The following is a 22,096-nucleotide window of genomic DNA, read 5'->3' on the forward strand; positions in this document are numbered from 1 at the left end:
ACAGAGCTACAATTTCAACTGCAGGTGTACACCGATAATGTTTTCCTCTCGCAGGTAGCAAAAACTACATCAGACGGATCAAGTAAACCGGATGAACGTACTCGTCTGATTAAACTATTTATTGACTTTACGCCCTCTGGCAAAAGGATAAAAAAGTAGCGTCTGTAAGAGGAAGGCTATCGAGACCGTCACTGATCACCGGCTATAGATTTCTCGTTTGTGTTAAACGAAGATGCTCCTTGTAAACAGATTGGCCTTCCCTCAGGAAATCGATCGATACCAGTGAGAAGTAAGAGATTATAAATATTATTTAATTATTATTTCTACCACCGTCATACAGCTGCAGGACTGCAGGTAAATCGGAGCCGGCAGACAGCTGCAGGACTCCACGGTTGTGTCATTATGTCATTAATGACCCAATGACATTAATGACGGGCCGAACCATCCATAGCGGGTGCTAGGTTCATGTCATGTCATATAGGAGTATCCTGCCGTATCTCATGCGAAAGCCGTCGGTTGTGGACTGTCCAGTTACAGTCCATGACCGAAACCGGAGAGTCCACAACCGAAGGCTTTCAACCACCACAAACTCGGTAATGTCGCCTTGTCCCTGGTCGCTGGCCGGCCATGAAAGCCGTTCCATATAATCCACACCGCCCCACGATTAAAACACTTCTCCCTTTCCACGGAGAAGTGTTTCGATCGTTTTCATGGGACGATTGCCTATGGGGACGTGAGAGTGTGAAATCTGCCGGACTGTAAACTGTGGCATCTCCACTGAAATCATATCTGTGACGTATGGTGCGAGGCGGTGCGGTCCGGCCTGGTCCAGCATTCTGCCACGATTTACCTTCCGGTTCGGTCTCCCATTTTGCTCGATATTTCCGCAATAGACAATTAACACCAGCGATCAACGCAGTAATCACATATCGAAGTACGAGAAATCGGCAGTCATGATAAACTAAATTAAACTTCACTTCCAAATCGGCGAGACAGCCAACGGTTCCTTTTGGTTTGACCAACGGGTGGTCCAACGAAAAGAAATCTTTGGCTGTCCCGCTGGCTGCGCACACCAAGGACTGTGAAACAATTTATGCTGGAATATGCCAAGTGTTAACGGCAACAAACGCATCAGTGCATTGAAATGCTCCAGCTTACGGTAAATTCATCCTTATGTCTATAAGTAACGTTATGACTTCGTGTCGAGCTGCTCCCTTTTCCAGTATCCCATACACCTGCAATTTCCCAGCAGTATTTGTCGATCAATAGTTGCCCTTAACACGCACACCCGCTTTCCAGTTATCCGCACAGAGCAGATGCAGCGGCAGCTCTACCCGGATAACTTTTTGTTCTTGCAGGTAGCAACTGCATTAGATGGATCAAATAAACCGGATGAACATACTCGTATGATTAAATTATTAATTGACTTTACCCCCTCACGCAAAAGCTACCCAGGTAGCGTGTGTAAGCGTAGGACTATCGAGACAGTCACAGTTCACAAAAGCCGGTATTTGCTTAGCCAACCGCGACCACAAAGGGTATACAGAAAAGCGTGCCAATAATTTGTGGAGCAATCGGATTGCTCATTGTACGTACTTCACGCAACGAGGTTACATTATCGTGAACCAATTTGACGCAGGTCTGACGTAATCGTTAGCGCTCAGTAAGGAACGCTGAGGGTCCGAGGAAGTTGCGCAAAAATTAACTGCAAGAATTTCTGCAGCATTATTGGAATATTTGTTTATAATAACTGATTATTAACTGTTGCTGGTGGCCTTGAATTAAAAAGATTCTAACCCGCAGTATTAACGCTAGTACCCTTATTTTGCGTGTCGAATCATGCGGGCAAAAGAGCGGTAAACTGGAAATAACAATTTAATTACTTGTTCAGGAGAAAACAGATTAATACTGTAGCTAAAACCCGGTACACAGCTGCAGCTGATCCTAGCGTGTTTATACGAGTATAACCGGCACAAGTACGCCGTGCTGTATCGATTTTCTTTCCGACAGTCACACATGGCAGCGTGTGAGAACCTGACGGTGAAGCGAGTTTGAAAGCGCCTGCGGCGTCGTGTAGTAGTACTAGCAGCGTATTGCATGACATGAACATGTGCGCGCAGTTTCCGTGCAGAGTGCAGTTTAAGGTAGCCTACACATTGAACAGTGCGATCTCCGTGTGAATGTGGATTTCTTTACGAGCTTTCTTAATTCTTCATAATCTTCTTGTACAATGTGTGCATTTTTAGAAAACCTTATAAGTCCGCAGTGCGTTGCTCGACAGACACTAGTAAGATAGGAGTAATACTCTTACAGAATCAGAAAGGATGGTGCTAGCCTGATTTGAAGAACGGTTTTCATAAGACGAATGGCCCGATATATGCCCATGGTACCAGCTTCGGGTACCATCCGAATATATGGATCTTAGAAAGCTGGATGTTATTTTACTGTCTGGATGGAGCATTCGGAGAGGAGCAGCGCAAGAAAGCGCGCCAAGCTGAATGATTCTTCTACGCACACTGGTAGGGCCCCTTTTACGCATTGAAGCCTGGGAACGGTCACAGGCTTTCCCTCCGAAAAATTTTGTTTCTCGTTTGAGGATAACAGGGAGCGGGAATACTTAAAAATAGCTTCATCGGTAGTGGTTCAGTGGGCGCGGTCAGCAGCAATTGTTAGGGATAAACGTATCGTTCCACATTGTATTAAATGCGAGAATATTTACCATATTTGTGTATAAACCGGTGAAATTCGATACTTTTATCCTTTACAACTGATTTCGGCCACGCCCACTGGTCCATCGCAACTGAAACTCATACTATTTCCGTCTTCAAATAAAAATGTTTTCGGAGATTTCCGGAATCTTCCCCCTCTGACTTTGACGCTTGTGGCTGTAAACTCACTAAAGGCACATTACAATCATCGTTGCAGTTTCCGTTGAGGATTTACCATCAGCGCATGCAGCGAGCTCGTCCGTATTAGATGCCCAAGCAGACCGAACGGATGTGGAGCTGATGGTGCGTGGGTATTTTAACGAGGATTTTCAGCCGACGCCGACGACTTTTCCTCCCGGCTTCCGCAAAGTTATCCGTCCAAGTGGTCAGTTGTCCGTGTCACGTCTTACCAGACACCATGCGTAAGCTGACCGACAACATATTTTTATTCTGTACAGATCTCGAGGGCTTCATGAGTGTCGCAGCGACATTTCGCCCACTATTGCCTTCCAGTTCATATTCCAGTATTTATGCCAGTTTGAACGGTTCGCGCGATGTGATGCTGCAGAAAGCCGGTGGCGCGGTGTGTGCGGCGTACGAGATCGCCTACGGAGACCAGATTGCCGTGTTCTCCGCGTTTATGACATCCGCCCTTAACTCCCAACAGATACCGGTGCGGTAGCAGTCCTTTACTCCATCTGTACATATACGGTTTACTGAGACAGTGCTTTTACGGAAATCTGTACATGGGCGTGGAAGTTTTTATGCCATAATCAAATTCTGGCCAAGTTCCGGGTGGTATCTGGCGTTAGCTTATTTTTGTTGTCTGTTGGGCAGTTTCAGCCGCAGACAACACTGGAGCGCGTACTGCTACAAAATCAAGAGAAATGTGAAGATGACAAAGCCCGTCTGGCACAGTTTGTCGCCATGCTGCCGGGCTTCGAGGACCTTTGTCCGGCTGATCGCGGTATTTTACTGGAAGAGAAGATCTTCATCAGTAGTTTGGTACGGGTTGAAATTGTGTTATCATTAATGCCCTTCCTCTTGTACTTCATGTTGCTGTTCGTAGTTGCACTACATGAAATATTTCCACAAGGGAGAATATTACTGCGTCATGCCGGGCCCCGAGCAGATTCACGTCAACCGCTACTGGATGGAGCTGATGGGTCTGGATCCCGAACTCGTCCGATTCTGTTACCATTTCAGTGCGGTGTTTAACGGGATCGGGTTGACACTGACGGAATCCTACCTGCTCATGGCTGCAGCATTTTTTGATCCGCGTAAGCATAGAAGAGAGGATAACAGTTGTGCATCTAAATAATCCCTGTACTAGCTGTCGTCACGCGGCGGGAGTATGACGTTGCGGCAGTACACGGTCCTTATGTACATGCTTGTCCCATAATTTCCTACGTAAAGGTACAGCTAGCGCGAAGTTGGCGCTTTAAACGATGGCCACGTCACTACTTTGATCGGACTTAGATTCGCTCCGCAGTTAAATTGTTTCTTACTGCACCGACCGATTTCTAATTTTCTCTGATTAATAGTTACTCTAATTAATAATTAGCATATACATACGCACCATGTATAGCCACAGCGTGTCAGTCCGACCGGCTGACGGCAGCAAGTACAGGGATTATTTAAATGCGCTACAGACATTCCCTCATTAATTTTCACCTGGTGATGTATTACTTTATGTTTTGCAAAGGGCTTGTAATTGACTCAGCGCTTCTGCAGTCTCACAGTCCAGTTGCTCTTTTTCACCGAATTCACTCAACGTCATTGACTTGGGGGTTTTCTGTAGATACCACGACGGCCTCAAACAAATCCCTACTTGGACAACTGCACACGTTTTACGCCGACGCGCTGACGTATGTGATCGGCACTTTGCGCCGGGATCCGGTGGAACGTGCCGCGGTCTTTCACAAGCTGAACCAAACGGCCAAATGGTTCCCCATGGTGCACCAAATCTCCCGTGGATGGTATAATAACGCGTATGTCGACCGAACACTGCCGCCGTTTCCCGCACCGCTGCGGACGCTGCTGCAAGACTGCTTGAAACACTAAATTTTTTCAACCATATTCATACGGTTTTGTATGAGTTCCCCTGCTTTTACTCCCAGCGATTAACTCATAGAAAAACTTTGTTACTGTTCGTAACTCCAATTTACAAGTAGAGTTACGTCTGAAAGCTGATGATAATCAGTATTAAAAACTATATTAAAATTCAAACAGCGTTGAGCCGGTTGTGAAATTTGTAATGAATACGAATAAAACATTACAATTGTAACAATATTTGTTACATTATTAAAATTTTCAATAATGCAATTTTTTATTTTTTTTATTTTTCGTGTTATTGTGGAGCAGGTGCTTTTGCACAGCTTATTGGTTCAATGACAATGAGACGGGAGTCGCATTGCATGTGCTTCGAATGAGAAAGTTCATAGCGAGATATGGACCAAGTTCTGGAAACAAGAGCTATGGCTTTTTTGTGGAATGGCCAAGACTCTGGACTGCAGTGAAAATGTTAACAAAAATCCTAGTGTTGTCGATTATTGTGGCAAATGCCTGCTCGTTAAAGGCAAGACTACGCAGTACGCACCCCAATTGGCTGCTTCTTGGTTTTCAGCAGTATCTGGGACATAAACACTATCAATGCATCACATTGCAAAGACGTCCGTCCTATTACATTTTCCCAAACAAAAAATCTCTTGTCCATTCCTATGTTTAAAAATACTGCTCCAATGAAAAATTTTGATTATTCCCAAGTAAAAAACCAACTGTTACAAATCCTGTGCATACGAAATCGATACACATGCAGTTGCCGAACGGCTAGCGAAATGGTTGCTGCGGCTAAATCACGTGCATGTAGGCTTTCTGCATAATCCACTCGTCGAGGCGGTCGTCGCTGCGGAACCAGCATTCGTACCACCCGGCGTGTTCCCACCTTACGCTTTTGATCTTCATCGTAGAGTCACACATACAGCGTTCGGCGCATAGAAAACTCAAAATGTCCATCAAAGCCGCGCCACGGTCTGGCCTTATCGGCTACATCCGGGATGGATTTGGTCGCCAGCAGGGAGTGTCCCTTGCGCCAGAGGAAGCGGTTGACGAGGTACCCTGGGAGATAATTAAAGCGGACCGGGCAGACCATTTCCGCGGGTTCGCCGTAGCGGACGGTGAGGTTCTTCATCGGGGGATCGAAGACCTCGTGGCGAACGAGGGTGGCGCTGATCCAGTAGCGCCCTGTCACCACCAGCTGGCTGCCGTTGGAGTGCAGGCACTCGTATAGACCGCTGGCGGCGTACGTGAAGTTCTCCAGGGCGATGGTAAAAGGCACCCGTCGCCAGGTCGTAACCGGGCACTATCAGCCTGCGCCATATAACAAATCTATCCCCGGCACTGTCTTCCTCTGTGCAGTTGCAGCAGTAACTCTTTTCCTTAGACGGTTCTCTGATTACTTCGGCCTCTTTAATAACAAAAAGCTCTCCGTTGCGGGTAAATGCTGGTGGCATCGCGATGTGGGACACCTGCGTGTGAATGCCGACCGTCATTGATTTACATGTACGAGGATCTGTGGAAGCCACATAAAAAAACGACGAAACTAATTTAATTGTGAAGACCCACGAAGGTTTCCCACCCAAGTTACTAGTACTACGAAACAGTATGCTGCCGTTCTCGGTGCCCGCGTGGGCACTGTTCGGTCTTGCACGGCACTATAAAGCTACAGTTGCGTTCTAAAGCGTGTACCCAATGCACCGGTTGATAGTGAGGTCCTGTACATACCTGCAGATTGCCCGTGTTGTTACAACTACAAGGAATGAAGACCGTGCCGCCTTCGGCCGCTCGGATCAGCACAGTCTGCGGCGGCCATTCCGCTATGGGGAATCGCGGAGTCGGAGGAGCTCTCCCGTATCCCTGCAGATGTATGGTGCCGGTGCCGTTGCGCAGTTTCGCCCTGTCCAAGATCTCGTTGACTGTAGAGAAATACGATGTGAACGCAACGGGTGCCAGCTGCCTGCTCCTTGAGCTCCATACTGATTGCGGTTATTTTTCTATATGTGCTACCATCGATTCTCTGACCTTCATTTTGTTTGCCGACACTCTGCTGACCGACATATCGCTGATTCATACAGCCTCCTGACTGACCGACAAATCGCTTTTCGACAAATTGGCTGCCCGAAGTTTTGCAGACCCTATTTTGTTGACCGAGAACTTGCTTATCGGGCTGCTTTCTGTGTGTCTTTGCTTTTCAGGTGTTTTTTCTTGAGTTTCTAAGCTTACCTTGGTTTCATATGAGGTATGTTTTCTTCTATTCTTGTGTGCTTTTTATACTGGTTATCATCGTACGTTTTCTTGCTTATTCTTTTGAGTGATATCTTATGTTGTTTTTTTTTCTGTTTTTTATGGGTTTCTATATCTTTTTATATTTTTGTGCATATTATGTTATTCTTAGGTTTCGTATGATTTCTTATGGTTTCTTAGGTTTTCTGAGTCAACGGATATCGTCAGCAAAATGTCAGGGTTAAGCGAATTGTCATTCAGCAGTTTGTCGATCATCAGGTTGTCGGTGCAACGAATTGTCGGGTAACATTTTGTCGATCAGCAAAAAGTCGTCAGCAAGTTGTCGTTTAGCAAATTGTCGGTTGTGCCGTCTGTGTCTATTCACGGGGAACCGAATTTGAGCACCGCAAACCAAGAAAAAGCAGAAACGAAGCGGTGAATTACTTTCTAAACATACAGTTAAACTTGTTGAAACAAATACAGATCAGGTGTCTTCCTGATCGGATTCTTTTTCCCGCCGCAACCAAAGTCGTACGTGCCTGTGCCACAAATTGTTGGCACAACCTGCCAAGACAGAGGGGACTACGAAATTTGTCCTGCCGAAGCCGCGTTGACTTACGTCTGTCTACGCTGATCCCTTTCTGAGTCGGGCACGTGAGGCTTCCAGGTAGGAGTGCCAAAATCACCACCGCCACGAGATGACAAGCCATTATCGGGAATTCCATAGAAAAAAATGACGAAACAGTAAGTAAAAGAAATCAAGTGCGAAGAGAAAACATATGGAAAAACTCAAATACAATAATATCTGTACATAAAATTTTGGTCTTCCTACTGGGAAGCCTCAGGTGCCTCACTGATTGTGCCAGTTTACCTGTGGTTCTGCACGTGGGCCCGCAGCGAGGGGGTTGCATTATTCACTAGCGACGTAGCGAGTGCGAGCGCTGGGAACGGCTCAGGTCCATAGACTCAGTGTATAAATGACACCTAACTTATAAGGCTCGCTACGCCACTGCTAAGTGTTACCGATGGATTGCCAAAATCTGGCTTCCTTTGCGTTGTTCAACCCATTATGCCCGAACGACGAGGATTTGTAGATAGGAACTAGAAACCATCGAATCTCCACTTCGAAAAAGCACAAGTTCGGTTCAAACAGAACCCGTCCAAATAAACCACTGCAGGCACTGATCACGGCCGTTGGAATGTATCGTATCTGTATTTACAGATGTGTCTAACCACATTTGATTGCTAACACGTCCCGCCAAAAACAGCCGTGACCATTTCGAGAGAAAAAAACCTGCGACGAAAACCCCTAACTATTCCACAGCATAAATGTAAAACTTCCACGAAACTTACGGAATATTCCAGAGTAAAAAAGTGAAACCAATATGATCGTAATAAGTATGATGGTACTGTGGTACTGATACGTATATAGAAGCATATACAGTACAGACTTAACAAATGGTAGTGACCATTCCAAAGTAAAGAAATGCAGTTTTAAGAGGAAGCTTTCACTATTCCACGTTAAAACCCAACTGTCATATACTGGTGCCAGGAAAAAAAATAAACTTGCTAGAGCAGATTTTTATTTTGGTTGTTTTTTTCAGAATGTGGTATGTACTGTAGGATTGTTATCGCACTGTGACTCTACGAAGCTATGTTATCATTTTAAGGTTTCCCACTGCCACTGTTCGCCCCAACCTCATACAGAAGATGTATGTATAATGTACGTTTGTACGGTAAGTACAGGTGTATGTATGTAGGTACACGCAGTTACCGAAGCGCTCGCTCGCTAGCAAAATGGCGGCTAGGCTTAAATGACGTTCAGATAGGCTTCCTGCATAACCCACTCGTCGAGGCGATCGTTGATGCGGAACCAGCATTCGTACCAACCGGCGTCTTTCCACTTCACCCTACGGATCGTCATAGCGCAAAGGCACTGAGCCTGTGCGTTGGCGCCGCACGCAAACATCCCTTTAAAGTCCGGCCGTGACGCATCCGTGTAGATCACCGGTGGGATGCCGTATGGCAGGTTCACCAAGAAGCGTCCCTTGCGCCACAAGAAGCGCGTGACGAGGTGTTCGGGCAGAAACTTGTAGCGCACCGGGCACTCCATCTCCGCGGGGTCGCCGTAGCGGACGGTGACGTTCTGCATCGGCGGACTGAAGACCTCGTGGCGAACGAGGGTGGCGCTGAGCCAGTAGCGCTGCGTCACCACCAGCTGGCTGCCGTTGGAGTGCAGGCACTCGTACAGACCGCTGTGGGCGTTCGAGAAGTCCTCCAACGTCAGGTTAAACGCACCCGTGACTGGATCGTAGGCGGACACCTGCACCTTGTTCCACACCATCTCGTCCCCGCAGTAGGCTGATTTTGCGCAGTGGCAATAATATTTTTCATCCTGTAACGCTTTTTTTAGATACCGTGAGGTTGGAAACCGAGTCCTGCACTCCGTTGTACGTGTACGCCGGCGGAATCGTAAAATGGGAAACCTTCGCGATAAAACGTAAGAAAGATTAGAAGAAACATTAATTCAAGGACAGCTTTTAGGTTGTAAAAAAAACGGTATGACAAATATAACAATTAAGGTAGAAAATATGTTTATTACGATCACGAACGTTAGTTTTGTCACGGCAATACATGAACGAACGTCATGCAATTAAAAGGACGAGGCTGATTCAAACTAATTTTCTTGGTTTCACGCGTCAGCTGATTCTTCCAAAATCGTTTAATGCGTATTATCCACAGCGAAAGACGTACTCCTGCATCAGTTATTATTACTTGCTGAGTTTGTCTGCTTGCTCTCAACGGACAGCTTGCGCATACGTCGTACAGCATAAATAAATTCAATCAAAACGGATGGTTATGAGTGACACTTATGACTTAGGAATTTAAAGACAGCGCCCCATACATACCGGCGTGTTGTCCTTTTTGCGGCTGTTGTTGCAGAGAATCACCAGTGTTCCACCCTCTGGCGCCCGAATGATCTCCGTCTGCGGCGGCCATTCCGCTGTCGCCGTTCCCTCGGGCGTCGGACCGTTCCCGTACCCGTGCAGGTACATAGTGCCCTTCCCGTTAAGTCGTTTAGCCTCGTCCAGGATCTCGCTTACTACAGAAAACGGATTATTATTAAACGGAGAACGCAACAGGTGGACAAGTGTACAATGTACGACAAAAAGAGGTTGAACCGATCAGTCGGTCCGCGGTTCAAAATAACCTCGCAACGACACGCCACCACTAAAACTTGGACGCTTACTCACTACTTTCAGACGCTCGCGCTCCGTTAATATCAAAGTGCAGCTATACTAGTTGCATATCAAAAGGTGTAGAAAAAATTTTTAAACTTTTTGATACTAAACCTGTGGCTGTTTCTGGCGAACAGCACAAATTCTAGCCATTTTGCTTTCCCATAGACTTAAGCATTGATTGCAAGCCAAACGGTTATGCGCACAGATCCTATGCTGTGCCTACGAGAAAGCAAAATGGCTAGAATTTGTGCTGTTCGCCAGAAACAGCCACAGGTTTAGTATCAAAAAGTTTAAAAATTTTTTCTACACCTTTTGATATGCAACTAGTATAGCTGCACTTTGATATTCACGGAGCGCGAGCGTCTGAAAGTACTGAGTAAGCGTCCAAGTTTTAGTGGTGGCGTGTCGTTGCGAGGTTATTTTGAACCGCGGACCGACTGATCGGTTCAACCTCTTTTTGTCGTACATTGTAAAGTATGCATAATGCCCATAACGTTTTTCCCATTTTAAATCACCTTTTCCCATTTTAAATCACCATGCCACGGCAAGCGGATATTGTGGGGCACAAACGATTTTTAGGCTAATGAGTACAAATGACCTAAGGCCAATGTGTGTATTTTCCAAGATTCATGAGGCTAATGTGTACCTTCCTGAAAGAACAATAAATCTTGATCATCTTCAGGTAATCAAAGCGACCGCATCACACACACACACACACACACAAACTGTCACGCCTTTATTTGGGTATGACCCTAATCTGCAAGAAAACTCTGCTAATTACGTATGCCTTTGCTATGGTAGGATAATTTTTTTTGGGAGCGAAGAAAGAACATGAAGCCGCACGAACGTAGCAATGCTGACGTCAGCAAATGCTGCAACTGCCACGTTTGCTGCTGGGCATCTACCGAAATTGTGCCGTTCGCAGTTGGCAGTTGCTATCTTTAATTTGTAAATAAAACACCCAGAATAACCGCGCCGACTTCACAGCGAAGGAAAAGAGCCGGTTAAACGAACCGGGAATCATGAATGGGCACCCCGCGATTCGTGGTCCCCAACAGCTCTCTACTTAGAAGGTTTCTCAGGTACCTTTAGTTTCTTAGGGTATTCTTTCGTTCGCATCTTGGGTTCTTGGCGTTTTAAGAAACTCAAGAAAATTAAGAACCCTAAGATCTAAGTTCTAACAAAAACTAAGAATCTAAGAAAACTTAAAAACCTACGAAAACTAAAAACCTAGGAATAACATAAGATGAACTAAGAATAGCCTAAGAAAATAGAAACGAAACCTTAAACCTTTGATAAACTTAAGAACCAACGTAACCAAGAAACCTAAGAATATCCTAATTCCTAAACAACCTGAAAACGTTAAGCAGCCTTACATGATCAGCTCCTACGTAGTGAGGACAATGCGGATCAATGTCAAACACCAATGCAACTCTAGCGTCTTTTGGGTGACAATTTCCAGGCACTATAGATGTACTTGCCGGGAGAGAGAGGAGCAGACTACCGAAAACTGCTGCAGACCTACTTCTTGCGGCAGTCAGATGCTCCACCGCAGCCAGAGCAGGACGCATAAGGCTGCCACTGAGGAACAGGAGAATCACGGCAGCAGAATCAGATACGACAACGCGAGCCATTATCGATGAATTGGCTGGAATGGACATGGTAAACAGAGAAAAAAAATATGACCTGCGGGTTGACAGGTTGCAGTACATTACGTCACTGAGTATAGTACATAAAACCTCGCTAGTTTTGTTGCGATTTATAGCGACTGGCATGCGCAGTTAATGCGCTGCTTGATATTAATTTCACAACTTTCGTGACCAGAATGGGCTGGCTGATGGCACCGGATGGGGGCTGCACTGTCAACCGGCAGTCAGAAAATTGCCGACCGGTTTCCATGTGTCGGCAGGACAACAGCCGCGCGACGGAAAGGCTGTAGATATATTATCACTTCGTTGCAGACTGTATTAGCACATCATACATGTGATAAAGTATGCCGCGAGAGATGATCAAACATTCCGATGATCGACAGCAAAATCCAAATTAATAATTTTTCTTCAAATCGACATGGTGCATAAGTACATAATATGATAATATGATACAGTCAAACCGTTTTGATACCTGTTCTACCGACTCAATGTCGCCTGAAGCTTGTTCGCAAATCACAACTCTACAGTTTTTTTAATTTTGCATACATACAAAAAACTTTGGAAAACTGATGACAATAACATTAAAGCTACAAACTTAAACAGCGTGGAGCCGTTTTTGAAATGATTTGAAATGAGTCTGAATCTGAGACTGAATATAAAATACGACGTTTCCAACTTCGCTCATTCATCCCGCGCGTTTCACACGGTAGATGATCTGTCCCGGTTCGTAGCCAGCCAATTCGAACACCTCCTTCGTGACCGGGTGCTCCGGCATCCAGTTAGCATACTGCTTGAAATCTGCATACCGCACCACCCGCGTATCCCCGAAGGGATGTGTAAAGGTCACCGTCCGCGGTTCTCCCGCACCGCCTCCTTCGTATCCCCGCAGCACCACGGCGCCGATATTGGGATGGGTCGGCGGAAACACCGCGCCGTAGCCGGCCGCCACGGCAATCTGTCGCACTCCCTCGTCCATCGGACGGTCGTTCCAGCACACCTGCGCCATCACCGGCTCCCCGCGGTCCAACAACGGCCGGATATCCGCCCAGGTGGCGTGTCCCCGGCAGACGTACTGGTAGTCGCGGGTGTAGGCGTTCATCCATTTGGCCACGTCCGGGAAGGACGGGCCCAGCGTCGGGATGAAAAGAGAAATCCCAGCGGAGAACCGCGATGTTCCTGGCTGTGCCAGATAGGTCACGCCGCGGCAGAGTAGATCGGCGAAGACATTAACGGGACCGGCGGCGCGTTGACCCGGGTCCAGGTGGCGTCGCAACACGGCGCGGAACTTCTCGTCCAGGGGCTTCCCGGGGTCCACGTTCTTCTTGACCCGCTCGATCTCCACATGATAGTACGCGACGGGGAAGTGGGTTTGCTCGCGGTGGTGCATGAGGACCCGCGCGCCGCAATTCACCCCGACGTCCCACTGCATCTCCTTGTCGGGGGCAGGAATGTCGTCGCCGTTGTTCAGCAAGAATTCGCGGGTGTTTTCCACATGGCTCGCATCTAACAATTAAGGGAAATGTGCCGGTACAAGGTACCAAATTCTAGTATAAACGCTAAAACTTTCGCTTTCGCGCACTCAGAACGGCTTCTCCCATTGCTTTATGACATCCTATAGCCAAATGATTTGTGCACCTCTGTGTGCTTAAACTTTGGGATTTTAATTCTACCGATAACTCTCCAGCCGCATGTTGCGCGTAAACGGTTTCACGCCAACATATACAAAACATTCGGCTATAGAACGCCATAAAGCAATGCATAAAAAGTGTATGGGACTGCGCGAAAGCGAAAGTTTTAGCACATGTACCCGAATTTGTTGCCATCGATCACTGCCACGTATCGGAACACTTATCTTAAATGATGTCGCCAAAATAAAAAAGCGAAAACAAAAACAATTTAATGGACCTAATAAAGGTGGGTACCTTGGACAGTTTCCGGGACAGTCGGAGAAAGGGAATCCTTCTGCTGCAGCCACTCGCTGGACAGCATATCCGCGGCACTAATGCGCTCCTTGGGATTCATTTTGAAACACTGGCTCAGTAAGCAGCGAGCCGCAACCGGCGCCCGATTCGGAATCTCCGGCGTCCCGCCCTCCCCGACATACTTCATCAGCACCGTCGGCCCCATCCACTCCCCGACCACCAAGGCGTCCATCGCGACGGTCTTCCCTTCCACCAGTTTCACAAACCGGACCGGCTGCTCGTGGCGGTACATGTCGACGAGGATACAGCCGACGCTCCACATATCACTTTTCTTCCCAGCGGAATATCCGCGCATCATCTCCGGTGCCATGTAACGGACGGTGCCGGGGGCGTGCAGATCAAGGAGAGTCACTGTGGAGGTCAGCAGCGCGAGGTGGTCATCGAGATCGGTAATTTTAGCGCGTCGGTGGTAGGGGGCGCTGGCGTCATAAGCCAAGACGATGTTGGCGGGTTTCAGGTCACAGTGGACGATCTTAAGGGCGTGGATGGCCACCACGCCGGTCAGGGTCTGCTGAATGAGGTCCTTAATCTCCTCGTTCGTCAGCGGGGCGCTGCGGAGCAAGCTGTCCAGCGAACCAACTAGAGAAATGATATTGTAAAGAAGTATATCATTCACTTCATCCAACCTCTTACCAATGCAAAACGTTTTCGGTTCAAGCTTGTCGACAAACTAAAGATGTAAAGCTACTGGTACATAAAGCGATATTAGCGCAAACTTGGCCTGTGAATAACTACATTACCCTAACACTACACTACGCTTATGATCGCAATGCTTAAATGAGCTCCGCAGTTAGGCTGTCACTTACTGCATCGACCGTTTTCTAGCCATCTTCCGCCAGGCAGCTGCAATTATTCTCGCTAAAATATCTGGCGTTCACCAAGAAACCAGCCAGCAAAATGCCTGTTCCGTGGCTAAACAATGTGGCGTGGCGCGCCGTAGTATGGATTTATGAATTTGTTATGTTCGCTGTATTGTAGCGATAGACGTTGTACAACCATAAGACCACCCTGTTATGATTCATCATTACGTTATGCATCTGTTCATTTTACCGGCTAGCTCTTCTTCTTCACAATTTCTAGAATGCAGTCTTGCCTTCGCTTGTTACAGCGTGCATCAGCTTGATCAGCTTGTTCTGCTTGTTAAACTCTTGTCTAAACCTTGGTCCCTGTGTTGCATTGTTCTTGTCATTAAACATGCCGTGAACTTCCGTTGTTACGTTCAGTAATTGTGTTACGTCAGTAAGAGCGTCCACGACCGCGCCGTTGCCGGTCGTGCCAACCTTTCATCCCAACAGCCCACAGAACATCGTGGTACGGTCAACACGCCAACCCACTAGAACAGCAGCCAGATCGGCTACTGTTACATGGCGCTCCTGTAAAAGAACCATAACACCCGGACGCCTGCAGCCTGAACTCGCGATTTCCCAACATCGCCACTTCCCACACCAGCCGCCGGAAGTCTCAGGCCTAACTAACCATTTCGTGAGTGTTTTACAGCGCAGTTTGGTACCAGCAAAAATTGCATCTATCAAGTTTGATATTTATTAAGATCAACCATCGTAATACTGCGAGTGACTTTTTCAGTTCAGTTGTCGGACTTTTAATGGTTCTTTCTTTCTTGATGCAAGTACTGCAATTACATCCGACATTATTTACCAGCCGTTTACTTTATGTGCATGCACTGCAATAAAGCGTATAATTAATTCTTTTCAATTTTGCATATTTATCCGTGTAATTCCAAAATTACTGGCGCAGTTAGCCACGTAGGTAGCACACCTTAGCTAACTTTGTCCTGTCCGAATATCTATTTACGTCGTTTTCGGGAATTCCAGCAAATTTGCCGGCACGGCACTACAAGTCAGTCTCACGGTTCATTCTACCTTACACTTTACAGTACGTTCGCTTTGTCTTGCACTTTGCGTATTCCAGCCGTCTATCTTTTTGGCGCCGACTGAGTTGAGCACAAACCCATTAGCAGTCACGCTCCGCGTACGCAATGGAGTCCATAAAACAACAGCTTGACATTACATTCACTCGGAATGCTTTACGTGACATCTGTAAAAATTTTAATGTAAAAACCGCTTCAAAAAACACGAAGGCTAATATGATAAGCGCGCTCTCTACACATATGTTTGTAAACCACATTTCTGTGGATCAGCTCCACCGCTCCCATTCTCCTTTGGTCGATGAGTCAGTAACACCGACTGAGAACACTGTACAGAGCAACACCGCATCATCCACACGTTCTTACACGCAGAGGGATAGTCTGCCAGAGCAGATCACTGCAGAGCGTACTGAAGGCGCTCAATGCAGTTTCCCAACGCTCAGTGCAGCAGGGCGCACACAAGCCAGCACACATGCTGCAGAGCCGGTAGCGCGCAATGCTTTCGCACAATCAGCTAACAGAGAAATTAATCATATGGGTCGTTGTGAAAGTACTTCTAACGGCTTTGCTACCGACAATGACGGCTGCGCGTACCATCATCGTGCTTTTCACGAGTATCACAGTAAATCGGATGACCGCCGGTCAGATAATGCGCACCGAAATCGTTCTCACCGTGAATATTACAGTCGTTTCAGTGACTCAGATAGCAACCGGTCACCCAGTTTACACCGCTATCGCGCACGACACCGTTCGTACTCTGCCGATAGCAATTGTAGCGATGAAAATTACGCTGTACGTTTCCGTTATTCGCCCGAAAGTGATCGTAATTACGAATGTTATCGCAAACCGCACCGCCGTCAGTCGCCTGCCCGTGACCACACAAAGTATTATAATCGCAAAAATTATAACGTTGACAAGAAAATACATCCGAGGTATATTGACTTTGACAGCTACAGATTAGACAACGGCAAATTGTTTTGTCCAAAGTGCCTGGATATCTTCCATTCGTACGGAGAATGCACAAATTACAGTCGTGGTGACAAATACATTATACCGCGAATATGCCCAGATGACATAAAAGCAGATGTTCAGGCAGAATACGATGACTACGTACACTACATGGTGGGGCAAAAAGGAATGTCCTTCTTGTACAGTAAACAGTGGAAAAGAATGAGTTCCTACAGGAAAGGCGGACCGTATAGCTATGGCTATGTACCGCCTGTGTTCTACAGCGTTTCTGAAATTAACTTGCACAGTAATCGCTCAGATGATCCGGCATCTCGATGCAGGAAAATATTAACTGAGCAACGAGAAGAAATGCACACACCCGTTATTTTAAGACCACGCACACCATACATCAAAACTGCAGGCACTGCAAAATTAAATAATACCGTCTCGAATGCGACAACTTCAGGGGAAATAGCGAATACGATTCCGCAAAAACTCGAATTATGTGAAACCTTACTGAACGAAATTTCCGATGATTTGACAGCACCGGCATCACCGTCTGTTGCTAAGAAGGAGCACCCATCTCAGTCAGTAAACAATTCTGTAATGCAGAGAGTACCTCAGATTAACTATTCACCATCAACGCTGTTGAAAGAAAAACTAAATGAAATAATTTCTATCGTAAAAAGTATTCGTCAGTCTTCTTTCTACCAGACGTTAACGAGACGTGCGCACCACATTATCTCCCCAAACGCAGATGCACGGGCACTGTACGAAAGCTCCGCTACTTCGTTAAAAACGCCTTCGTTAGTGGCTGTACCTAACGCAGATCGCGAAATCATTAGTACGAGTACGTTACCGCCCAGGTCGGCCAAACATGCACTGTCGGTCGATGATTTGGATGCTACACTGGAGTATATCCGCACTTCTCCATTCTATCAGACATTGTTCACAAGCCCGCAGTTGCTAAACATACCTACTGCTACACTAACTTTTGCCGATGTTCCCACTCCATCCCCACGACGCCGGACGAACGCGAAAAATTTTCGGATACCGTGAGGGAACCAAATCAGCGGATCCTGAGCTGGAAGAAAACTACGAAAGTATTCACTGACCGGACCTGCCGGAACCACTGCCATGATCACCTTTAACAGCACACACCGTACCGTGGCGCCGCACCAGTCCCTTCCCCCTCCGGACACGCCATGCAAGCAAAACCAGTATTTAACCGCATTTAACCTTCTTCACTTTCTTTCTTAATTTCCATTTCTCTTATATTGTCTTGATGAGACAGGTATATCTCATCGCTACCGTGAGGGATGTAGCGATAGAAGTTGTACAACCATAAGACCACCCTGTTATGATTCATCATTAGTTATGCATTCTGTTCATTTTACCGGCTAGCTGTTCTTCTTCACAATTTCTAGAATTCAGTCTTGCCTTCGCTTGTTACAGCGTGCATCAGCTTGATCAGCTTGTTCTGCTTGTTAAACTCTTGTCTAAACCTTGGTCCCTGTGTTGCATTGTTCTTGTCATTAAACATGCCGTGAACTTCCGTTGTTACGTTCAGTAATTGTGTTAAGTCAGTAAGAGCGTCCACGACAGCGCCGTTGCCGGTCGTGCCAACCTTTCATCCCAACAGCCCACACAACATCGTGGTAAGGTCAACACGCCAACCCACTAGAACAGCAGCCAGATCGGCTACTGTTACAGTATTTACGGATGCTCAATTTGTCGACAGGCTTGTACACAAGCAGGATAATTACCACGCATTAAAGCAGTACTGAATACTGATTCTCTGCTTTAGGAATTGAGTGGACCTTTTCCCATGCGTCCCTCAAAAAGCATCTTACCGCGTGCAGCAACTTACAATTTACTTCGTTACCCCATAAAGGTAGTCTACGGTATCTATGTACAGTATTACGGTTCGTAACGTGCATACTTCCACTTTGCTCACTAACGTATCAGTTACTGTACAGTACATTCTGAACTACTGATAACCCGAGTGTACAATTTAGTTCCGAATAATTCCGATTTCTACCATGTTTTATAAGTAAAACTAATATCCCTACACTAGAAATTCGATTAATTTAACTGTGTATTTAATATTATAATGAATATATGTAATTCCTGAATATTTAGATAATTATTCAAGCGAATAAATTTGCACAATTCTACTGACATGTGCAGTATTCCATGACGATGGTGGTCTGCAGAATCGCGTCGAATCCATTGTCCGTATCGTCAACACGGGTATGGTAGTAAGCCACTACGTTGTCGCTGCGGATGCTGCGTATGCGGCGCAGTCTATCCTCGATATTCTCGCGCAGCTGCGCCTTATCCGTGCCGATATCCAGGACATGCTCGGTGATTTTCACGGCCACGGCGCGGTTGGTGGAGCGACCATCGCACCATTCGCTGGCCTCCCACACTTGTCCGAATCGACCGTGTCCAATCTCCGTGGTCAGCTTGTATTCCATCACGCGGTCAGCCTCCGTAAACTCATACACTTGCCCCGCCATCGTGGTGTCAGGGCACGTCAGTAAAATCAAGGCACGAGTGAAAGGCACAATGTTGTAGTTGGAAATTCCCTTTACAGTGCGTAGATAGTAGACACTATGTTACATGCCGGCAGGCTGGAGGCTTTAAAAACGCAAGACTACAGCAATAAAAGGCCGGAGCAATATGAGTACTCGTACTGCAAATTTGTTAACTGTACTACTGCCGTGTAAGCCTGTTGTTGTTACTGCAGTTGTTGATACTATCGCGCACAAGGATGCTCGGGGGCGATTGCGATAGTGATGATTCACGCAATCACGCGTGATCGCCGTCGATCTTGGCAACCTCTTTACCCGACAAGGCTGGCAATCAGCACGCAGTACCGCGCTATAATTAGTACATAGACTCTTTATCAATCGTCAGACTGATGTCAGTAATGTGGTTATTGTGGTATAACGCTCCTGACTCATCCGGCTAGGACGTGGACTGTAGTCGCACTCACGCCAATTCCATCGGCTTTTTCTTTGCGATAGCATCTAATTCAGTTAAGAAGCTTTGCTCTTACAACTTGGTGTCATTACCTTAGCGTACGCCGTATGGAGACGCCTAACTTAAGCGTGTTTTACTCTCTGGTCAAAACGTAATTAATTTTAACAATCATTTCATACTAGAACGCCAGAAAACGGCCGTGTACCAGTGTACCATTCTTTGCGTGCGCGGTGCGCGGAAGACAAATAAATATATTCCTGGATATCCACGGCTCATGCCACTACGCCAACGACTGGCGCAAATGCCCATTCAAGAGAGCATAATCGTAGGAAACGATTCCTATGCGTTCCAACGTGATCCGATTACTGGCAGAGCAGAATCTCTGGGTCGGGGCTCCTTCGGCGTCGTGTACCTTGTCAACCAAGAGATTGACACGACGGCGCGGTACGCCGCGAAGATCCTGCATCCGGCACTTCCCGCCATCGCGCAGCTCGAGACAAACTGGGCGCGGTTGCAGCGACTGGAGCATCCCAATCTAGTCCGGTACTTCCATGCGGAAATGTGCACCAACATCGGAAGGGTCGTGGTCATTATGGAGTACTGCTCGCGTAAGGTCTCTAGCGCATTCTCTGGCACTGCACACTTTTAGTGAGGTGACGAGTTTTGTGGTGTTATTAGTTGGGAATCTGGAGCAGTGTTTGACCCGCCTCCGCCGGAACCCCGCCCACCCGGCCCCGCCCCGAAGGCCCTCCGCGGCTGCACCCGCGACATCCTCCTCGGTCTGCATCACCTCCACACGCAGCGCATCGTCCACACCGATTTGAAACCGAGCAACATCCTCCTGGCCCCCTCCGAGGGCGGTGGCGTGGTGCTCAAGTTGGCGGACATGGACGACCACGTCGGGATCCTGTCCAGCGTCACCGGCTCGGAGATCCGCACCACGCGGGGAACTGTCCGCTACATGGCGCCGGAGATGTTCCGCTTGGCTGCGCAGTGGGATGTGGAGGAGCGGATCGGCCGGAAGTTGGACGTGTGGAGTGCCGGCGTGGTGGTGGTGGAGATGGCGCGCGGGGTGCGGCCGCTACGGCTGATCAAGATGGACAAGGGGCGGCCGGTGGAGACCGACTGGTTGGAGGTGACGGCTGACACACGTGCCTATGCAATCATGGATTTCATGCTCAACCACGGCGTCCCGGTGGTGCTCGACGGGGTACTGCGAGGGTTCGCCGGATTGCCCCGGTGTTTCCGCGAGATCGGAGCGGACCGGCCGACGGCGGAAGAATTGCTGCGGGATCCCTGGCTGGCGGATGAGAGCGACGGCGACACTGGCCAGTGGTGGCTTGGCGATGAGGAGCTTTAATTATATTGTAAGCACGATAAAACTTTGTAAATGGAACCTGTTTTACGTTTGCCGTTCGTACAGAAAAAGTCGTACGTAATTTAGAGATGTATGGACCCAGAGGCAATTTTTCTAGGTGTTCAGTAATTTCGGTACGCGTTTTGGTGTACTTATTTCAGAGGGTGTACGAACTTAAGGGTGTACGTAACACCGAGGTTTTACTGTACGATCACTTTTTTTAACAAGAGCTGTGTGTATCCTTGCACGAATAAAAGAGCCGGAACAATTTAAAATTACATAGCATCCGCTAGTGATTTGCCCACAATTAAGGGAAATGGTCCGGTACATGGTGCTAAAAGTGAGATACATTATACATACACCAAAACTTCCGCTTTCACGCACTCCGAATCACTTTTTTTGTATTACTTTATGTCATATTCTAAAGCTGCATGACATAAAATATTGCAAAAAAGTGATTCGCAGTGCGCGAAAGCGCAAGTTTTAGTGTACTATGTATCACATTTCTGAAGTTATATACCGGGCCATTCCGAGGATTCTCCTTAAAGAATGGGATCGTTCGTACGCTGCTCACACGAACATTGTAATAAAACGCAAAGACGTTATAAATACGTTAACTATATTGAAAACAGAACTTAAAGTAAGCGTCGTCAGACGTCATCGTGTATAAACAATCTTCAGACTGATATCTGTGCATTTATGCTGTGCAAAATTCGAAGAAAAACGGTCCGCAGTAAAGTACACATTACATGACTACAGACAACTGAAACGATGCAAAAAGATGTCTGACGATGCGCAAAAGTTAAAGATTACCGGCATCAACGTTCACGGGTTTAACTGTTTATCACTGTAAAATAATTATCATCCCGTGTTCTGTACTGCCTCATCCGTAGAAGAATGCTGGTTACATAATTGTGTATGCAACGTCTCAACTTTGACCTTTTACTACTTATGAAGACATCCGTGACATTTCTGCAATATTAATGATTCGTTTGAAAACTATAATAATCTGCTCGTTCCACCAGAAAAATAATTGCTGTACCGACGTTCTACCCG

General features: G+C 46.9%; 3 protein-coding genes across 3 annotated transcripts; 2 read left to right on the forward strand and 1 right to left on the reverse strand.

The window, feature by feature from the left end:
* The first annotated feature begins 2,138 nt into the window (after positions 1-2,138).
* Positions 2,139-4,941, forward strand: LOC129588937 (uncharacterized). The gene is made up of 6 exons (XM_055483359.1): positions 2,139-2,519; positions 2,926-3,093; positions 3,167-3,381; positions 3,546-3,713; positions 3,778-3,988; positions 4,510-4,941. The coding sequence occupies exons 1-6, from the start codon at positions 2,453-2,455 to the stop codon at positions 4,770-4,772; spliced, it is 1,092 nt and encodes a 363-aa protein (XP_055339334.1). The 5' UTR covers positions 2,139-2,452; the 3' UTR covers positions 4,773-4,941.
* Positions 4,942-12,268: 7,327 nt separating this feature from the next.
* Positions 12,269-19,395, reverse strand: LOC129588873 (mitogen-activated protein kinase kinase kinase 11-like). Its single transcript, XM_055483283.1, has 3 exons — positions 18,878-19,395; positions 13,803-14,441; positions 12,269-13,383 (listed from the first exon to the last, which is right to left on the reverse strand). Exons 1-3 carry the CDS (start codon positions 19,215-19,217, stop codon positions 12,566-12,568), a joined length of 1,797 nt encoding a protein of 598 aa, XP_055339258.1. The 5' UTR covers positions 19,218-19,395; the 3' UTR covers positions 12,269-12,565.
* Positions 19,396-20,115: 720 nt separating this feature from the next.
* Positions 20,116-21,376, forward strand: LOC129588902 (serine/threonine-protein kinase 17A-like; the record flags this gene model as incomplete). Its single annotated transcript, XM_055483319.1, has 2 exons — positions 20,116-20,291; positions 20,362-21,376. Coding segments are annotated over 2 exons (858 nt in total), but the record flags the coding sequence as incomplete, so codon positions are not given.
* Positions 21,377-22,096: the final 720 nt, after the last annotated feature.

The sequence above is a fragment of the Paramacrobiotus metropolitanus genome, unplaced genomic scaffold (genome assembly GCF_019649055.1).
Source record: "Paramacrobiotus metropolitanus isolate TYO unplaced genomic scaffold, Prichtersi_v1.0 Parri_scaffold0000032, whole genome shotgun sequence".
Lineage (NCBI taxonomy): Eukaryota > Metazoa > Tardigrada > Eutardigrada > Parachela > Macrobiotidae > Paramacrobiotus > Paramacrobiotus metropolitanus.